General features: G+C 44.5%; 1 protein-coding gene across 5 annotated transcripts; it reads right to left on the reverse strand.

The window, feature by feature from the left end:
* Positions 1–4,178: 4,178 nt before the first annotated feature.
* Positions 4,179–7,387, reverse strand: LOC121563337 (2-hydroxyacyl-CoA lyase 1-like). 5 transcript variants are annotated; one of them, XM_045218732.1, is made up of 7 exons: positions 7,275–7,387; positions 6,959–7,039; positions 6,728–6,800; positions 6,191–6,539; positions 5,779–5,891; positions 4,843–4,978; positions 4,179–4,257 (listed from the first exon to the last, which is right to left on the reverse strand). In XM_045218732.1, the coding sequence occupies exons 4-7, from the start codon at positions 6,268–6,270 to the stop codon at positions 4,194–4,196; spliced, it is 393 nt and encodes a 130-aa protein (XP_045074667.1). In that variant the 5' UTR covers positions 6,271–6,539; positions 6,728–6,800; positions 6,959–7,039; positions 7,275–7,387; the 3' UTR covers positions 4,179–4,193. The 5 variants fall into 5 exon arrangements, with proteins under 5 accessions (XP_045074667.1, XP_045074669.1, XP_045074668.1 ...); XM_045218734.1 differs by lacking the exon at positions 7,275–7,387 and having other exon boundaries at positions 6,191–6,368; positions 6,518–6,539; positions 6,959–7,122; XM_045218733.1 differs by lacking the exon at positions 7,275–7,387 and having other exon boundaries at positions 6,191–6,368; positions 6,462–6,539; positions 6,959–7,122.
* Between the last annotated feature and the right edge of the window lie 237 nt (positions 7,388–7,624).

Below are 7,624 nucleotides of genomic sequence, written 5' to 3' on the forward strand. Positions count from 1 at the left end.
GACTGGCACAGGTATCCTGGATGGATATAGATCTCATTCCGTCAGTAGAGGATGCCTGGTTGTTCCTTAAAAGTAATTTCCTCTCAATCTTAAATAAACATGCCCCATTAAAAAAATACAGAACTAAGAACCGATATAGCCCCTGGTTCTCCTCAGACTTGACTGCCCTTGACCAGCACAAAAACATCCTGTGGCGTACAGCATTAGCATCAAATAGCCCCCGCGATATGCAACTTTTCAGGGAAGTTAGGAACCAATATACACAAGCAGTCAGGAAAGCAAAGGCTAACTTTTTCAAACAGAAATTTGCATCCTGTAGCACTAACTCCAAAAAGTTTTGGGACACTGTAAAGTCCATGGAGAATAAGAGCACTTCCTCCCAGCTGCCCACTGCACTGAGGCTAGGAAACACTATCACCACCGATAAATCTACAATAATCGAGAATTTCAACAAGCATTTTGCTACAGCTGGCCATGCTTTCCATCTGGCTACCACTACCCCGGCCACCAACTCTGCACCCTCTGCTGCAACTTGCCCATGCCCCCCCGCTTCTCCTTCACACAAATTCAGACAGCTGATGTTTTGAAAGCGCTGCAAAATCTGGACCCCTACAAATCAGCTGGGCTAGACAATCTGGACCCTTTCTTTCTAAAACTAGCCGCCGAAATTGTCGCAACCCCTATTACTAGTCTGTTCAACCTCTCTTTCATAACGTCTGAGATCCCCAGAGATTGGAAAGCTGCCGCGGTCATCCCCCTCTTCAAAGAGGGTGACACTCTAGATCCAAACTGCTACAGACCTATATCCATCCTGCCCTGCCTTTCAAAAGTATTTGAAAGCCAAGTTAACAAACAGATCACCGACCATTTCGAATACCACCGTACCTTCTCCGCTATGCAATCCGGTTTCCGTGCTGGTCATGGGTGCACTTCAGCCACGCTCAAGGTCCTAAACGATATTATAACCGCGATTGATAATAGACAGTACTGTGCAGCCGTCTTCATCGACCTGGCCAAGGCTTTCGACTCTGTCAACCACCGCATTCTTATTGGCAGACTAAATAGCCTTGGTTTCTCAAATGACTGCCTCGCCTGGTTCACCAACTACTTCTCAGATAGAGTTCAGTGTGTCAAATCGGAGGGCCTGTTGTCTGGACCTATGGCAGTCTCTATGGGGGTGCCACAGGGTTCAATTCTTGGGCCGACACTTTTCTCCGTGTATATCAATGATGTCGCTCTTGCTGCTGGTGACTCTCAGATCCACCTCTACGCAGACGACACCATTTTGTATACATCTGGCCCTTCATTGGACACTGTGTTAACAAACCTCCAAACGAGCTTCAATGCCATACAACAATCCTTCAGTAGCCTCCAACTGCTCTTAAACACTAGTAAAACTAAATGCATGCTTTTCAATCGAACGCTGCTGGCACCCGCCCACCCGACTAGAATCACCACTCTCGACGGGTCTGACCTAGAGTATGTGGACAACTACAAATACCTAGGTGTCTGGTTAGACTGTAATCTCAACTTCCAGACTCACATAAAGAATCTCCAATCCAAAGTTAAATCTAGAATCGGCTTCCTATTTCGCAACAAAGCCTCCTTCACTCATGCTGCCAAACATGCCCTCGTAAAACTGACTATCCTACCGATCCTTGACTTCGGCGATGTCATTTACAAAATAGCCTCCAACACGCTACTCAGCAAATTGGATGTAGTCTATCACAGTGCCATCCGTTTTGTCTCCAAAGCCCCATACACTACCCACCACTGTGACCTGTACGCTCTTGTTGGCTGGTCCTCACTACATGTTCGTCGTCAAACCCACTGGCTCCAGGCCATCTATAAATCACTGCTAGGCAAATCCCCGCCTTATCTTAGCTCATTGGTCACCATAGCAGCACCCACCCGTAGTCTGCGCTCCAGCAGGTATATCTCACTGGTCATTCCCAAAGCCAACACCTCCTTTGGCCGCCATTCCTTCCAGTTCTCTGCTGCCAATGACTGGAACGAATTGCAAAAATCTCTGAAGCTGGAGACTCTTATCTCCCTCAATAACTTTAAGCATCAGTTGTCAGAGCACCTTACCGATCACTGCACCTGTACACAGCCCATCTGAAATTAGCCCACCCAACTACCTCATCCCTATATTGTTATTTATTTTGCTCTTTTGCACCCCAGTATCTCTATTTGCACATAATCTCTTGCACATCTAGCATTCCAGTGTTAATACTATTGTAATTATTCTGCACTATAGCCTATTTATTGCCTTACCTCCATAACTTGCTACATTTGCACACACTGTATATATATTTTCTGTTGTATTTTTGACTTTATGTTTTTTACCCCATATGTAACTCTGTGTTGTTTTTATTGCACTGCTTTGCTTTATCTTGGCCAGGTCGCAGTTGTAAATGAGAACCTGTTCTCAACTGGCTTACCTGGTTAAATAAAGGTGAAATAAAAAAATAAAAAATAAAAATAAAGACTGACAGGGGACAGACCGACAGGGGACAGACCGACAGGGGACAGCCCGACAGGGGACAGACCGACAGGGGACAGAGACTATAGGGTTAGTTAGGCCACTGGGGTTGATGAGGCAACATCCTTTAAATTGCTGGAGTACAGAAAGGATATGTCCAAAACAACACCCTATTACCTTTATAGCTCACTACTTCTGACCAGGGCCCAGGTCAAAAGTAGTGCACTATGTAGGGAATAGGGTGCCTGCAGTATGTAGCCTAGTTGCAGTATGTAGCCTAGTTACAGTATGTAGCCTAGTTGCAGTATGTAGCCTAGTTGCAGTATGTAGCCTAGTTACAGTATGTAGCCTAGTTGCAGTATGTAGCCTAGTTGCAGTATGTAGCCTAGTTGCAGTATGTAGCCTAGTTACAGTATGTAGCCTAGTTGCAGTATGTAGCCTAGTTGCAGTATGTAGCCTAGTTGCAGTATGTAGCCTAGTTGCAGTATGTAGCCTAGTTGCAGTATGTAGCCTAGTTGCAGTATGTAGCCTAGTTGCAGTATGTAGCCTAGTTGCAGTATGTAGCCTAGTTGCAGTATGTAGCCTAGTTGCAGTATGTAGCCTAGTTGCAGTATGTAGCCTAGTTGCAGTATGTAGCCTAGTTACAGTATGTAGCCTAGTTGCAGTATGTAGCCTAGTTGCAGTATGTAGCCTAGTTGCAGTATGTAGCCTAGTTGCAGTATGTAGCCTAGTTGCAGTATAGGCTAGTTAGAGCCATAAATATCCAGCTGCCAGCTGAATTATCCAAGCCATAAGAATGTATTGCTAAACTAGTACGATTTAAAATCAAATGTATTCCTGTATCCATACTAGCTGAATATGAAATGGCTATAACACTTCTTTGCTCTTCCCTACAGGACAATGAGAAGCGGACACCGTTGCAGGCAGCTGCCTATCTGTTGGACCTGTAGCCGAAAGGTGGCCGGTTCGAATCCCAGGCCGGGTGCTGGAAAAATAGGAGGGAATTGACCGGACGGGATCATACATGCCTATGACAAGACTCAGAATATATCTGTACCATAATGTCTTCTACCTAAATACTACAATGTACCATAATGTATTCTATGGATTAAAATACTACATATGTACCATAATGTATTCTACCTGTTGGATTTAAGAGCAATACTACATATGTACCATAATGTATTCTGTTGATTAAAGTAATACTGTAATAATTTTACCTGTTGGATTTAAGTCAAGTTATTTCACAGATAACAAAGAGTCAGTAATACAGACACACAGGCAGAATCTAACTTGCTTAGGTCACAGGTCACAGACGGACACACCAACACACCTTTGTCATTGTTGCGTTAGCAACCATCTTCTCTTTCAACGTGGTCCACCATTCTGTATCAGCTGGATACTTCCAGCCATCTTTGTGAACGTACTCCAGGAGCTGAACGTAAAGATGAGGAGTAGAAACGAAACAAACTGAATCGAGTACAGATGTAGGATCTTAATTTGATCACCTTGTTGCAGGAGAACTTTCCTGCAATGCAGGACATTTAAAACGTGTAGTGTATTTGAGGTTTAAAAAGGCTTCTGAAGTTTGTACTCTTAGAAATGTCAGACTTCATTTTCCCTATCGACCCTTACATAAATGTCCATTAATTATAATCCATATAATAATTCACATAGCTGTGCTGCAGGACAATCAATGCTTGTTTCTTTAAAAAAGAATATTGTTGAGCCTGGCACCAAGGAGGACCACAACATCAGACTGGAGCAGAGCTCTGCAGTCCCCACCAAGACCATAGAACCAGGAGGATAGGAAGAGGAGGAGGAGGAGGAAGAGGAGAAGGAGGATAGAAAGAGAGGAGGAGGAGGAAGAGAGGAGGAGGAGGAGGATAGGAAGAGAGGAGGAGGAGGAGGAGGAGGAGGAGGAGGAGGAGGAGGAGGAGGAGGAGGATAGGAAGAGAGGAGGAGGATAGGAAGAGAGGAGGAGGAGGAGGATAGGAAGAGAGGAGGAGGATAGGAAGAGAGGAGGAGGAGGAGGAGGATAGGAAGAGAGGAGGAGGAGGATAGGAAGAGAGGAGGAGGAGGAGGATAGGAAGAGAGGAGGAGGAGAGCAGGGAAAATAACACAATCAGATAGAACAAAACAAAATGTAATGAAAAGAGGCTAGTTATAGGAGTAGTGTAGTTGTTTGATTGACACCAGTTTACATTGACATGACCTGGCCAGGAGAGACTAGTTATAGATAGGGATTTCAGGAATTTCCTGGTCTGTTCAAATGGTCAGGGAAATTCTTGGTCCTACTAATACAGTCAATGGTCTGTACATGAATATGATGCCAGCTGAGAGAAGGAGAGGCTGACCTGGAGCGGGCAGCAGCAACACAGTTGGGGTGATTGTCAGGCAGCACCCCTTTACCCATGGGGGTGGGCAGGAAGGGCAGGTCACACCCCTCCACCAGCTCCTTCAGAGCACCCTCTGCTCTTCCATGGGCTGCACCTGCAGAGGGACACAGACAGAGGGCACTGCCACATGGATTTCAACAGACTGGCCTTCACAACTGGGATGCATTCAGCTGAGCAAAATGTTGTGCAACGTTCAGATAGAAATATAGCATGTAGAACGAACGTGCCTCTCGGACAGGTAGAATGAGAAATCATGTCAACAACATTTGTCGACTGAACGTGGCCCTGTTTTTCGACTGAACCGTGGTACATTTACATTTTAGTCATTTAGCTGACGCTCTTATCCAGAGCGACTTACATGAGCAATTAGGGTTAAGTGCCTTACTCAAGGGCACATCAACAGATTTTTCAGCTAGTCGGCTCGGGGATTAGAACCAGCGACCTTTCGGTTACTGGCACAACGCTCTTAACCACTAAGCTACCTGCCGCCCCGGCTGTGGTACAGTGCTATATGTGTTACAGTGCGTCTCAGCTGGCTATTGATCTCCCCTGGACAGACGCACGTAACATAACTGGAAGTAGCGTCTGTCAACAGAATGGGATGTGACAACTTTGTTCCGGTACGCTGATTCTTCACCACTAATCATTTGGACAAATCACGATTTCGCAGGTACTCGCATCTTTTCAATTTCAGAAGGGGAGGGGACATTTGGCCCATAAACTTGCCTGAAACCTGCAGAGAGTTTCCGTTTAGGGGGGTGGAAACTTCGCAAGTGGCGTTAGTATCTTTCTCTTAACATCTCCCCAGACCTTAACCAAGTATCTGACGCAATTATGCAAAATTTTAGTTCCGTTTCCCCCAGATTATCTGGCTATTAAAAAAGCAATGCCTACCTTTGCCAATGATGAGTAAAGGCCGTTTGGCTCCTTTCAGGACCGCCAGTGCTTCTGTGATCGCCATATGGTCAGCCATACTCACAGGAGGAGGTGGACTACAGGGCACCTCTCTGACAAAGGAAATAATAAATAATAGGTCAAAATTTAAACATGTTACCTAGCAACTGTATTGCATATGTAAATACATCATGAAGGTCTATCGAGGCTTATTGCTATTCTCTGATGAGAATATTTTGATATAGTGCTATATTTTCTAAGTAATTTAATTTCTGGTTCACTTCAGACGTTAAAAGGTATAACAAGATAAAATAAAAATGACTACGGTGATGTGAATTCAGAGGTATACATATTCAACAGTAACGCATTAGTATACATTTTAAATGGATGAAAGACAGTGATGGCCACTAACCTGGCTCTGCTCCTGTCCAATTTAGCATTGACCATGTCCCCAGATATGTCTACGTATACAGCACCTGGACTTCCATACATGCTATTGCGTGCTGCCTTAGACAGACCAAACACCCTTCCATTCAGATCAATTAAGGCTGTGCTGTGCTCTTATGAAGCAGTTAAGGTACCTTGCTAAGCTGGAAAATTAGAGGTCAGAAAACAGACAATTGCAGGTGATACCAAATGATATGAAGAGGACTACACAGAGGGAGTCAGAGTAGACTGTATACCTTCTCTACCACTGAGGAGATCATATCCAGACTGCTAGACCTAGCAGAGAACTTACTGTACAATCTGCATGCCTCCACCTGACAGAGAAAGAGGACCACAAATAACAAATTATTTCCTCTTTCAGCAATTAAACTGCTAGGGCCAGTTTCCCAGACAGAGATTCTCTATTGAGTTTGCTTTTCAGGCCATGACTAGGCTTAATCTGTGTCCTGGGAAACAACCCCCTAATGTTCAATAGTCAGAAATATCATGGTTGAATCGGTACCTGTGGAAACTCTTGAAACGCCCCAGTGGTCTCTTGGTTTTGATCAGAGGAGCCTCCAATAACAATCACAGGCCTACAGAGAGAGAGGTATCACACAATGACATCAACTGACAAGCTGAGATAGTTTGGAGTCCTCAGATCATTTTTTGCAGTGTGCGGATAGCATCCCTTCTTTTGAAAGGCCACTGAACATGAGTAGTAGGGTCTTCTGTTTGTGGAGTTCTAGCATACCAGCAGTTCATGTTAGCGTTGGCCATTCCACCAAGTGAATGGATGAGTCCCGGTCCAGACACAACCAGACACGCACCTGGACTGGAGAGGAACAGACAGACAGAGGGACAGACAGGAAGACAGGCAGACAGACACACAAAGGGTCAGACAGACAGGCAGACATAATTAGCAATGCAAAAAAGCTATGAAATTGACCCTCACACACTACACGCTCCTGTAGTCTATGTAAGGGTAGTTAATATCACATGATTTGGGGAGAGCTGGTTTAGTAATAAAAAGGTGGCTTAGGGCTTGTTCATTGCGCATTCCCACATACTTGATTCCTGAGGCTTGAGCTGCCATAGCTACTTCAATGACTGGAACACCAACTATTCCAAACATATATTCTACATTCTGTAGAGAGATACATGTAGATACAGTATATTTACATTTTTTTAAACATTTTTAATCATTTAGCAGACGCTCTTATCCAGAGCGACTTACAGTTAGTGAGTGCATACATTTTCATACTGAATTGTATATGAATTGTTACAATGTAGTTTAGATTTTCTTTGCATTGACACACACATTGGCATGCATCAACAAGGGTGTTAACACAGAGCTGCCAACTCTCACGCTTTCGCCGTGTGACACACGTTTTTGCCTGTTTTCACACGCACTCACGCC

The sequence above is a fragment of the Coregonus clupeaformis genome, unplaced genomic scaffold, assembly GCF_020615455.1.
Source record: "Coregonus clupeaformis isolate EN_2021a unplaced genomic scaffold, ASM2061545v1 scaf1756, whole genome shotgun sequence".
NCBI classification, from domain to species: Eukaryota; Metazoa; Chordata; class Actinopteri; order Salmoniformes; family Salmonidae; genus Coregonus; species Coregonus clupeaformis.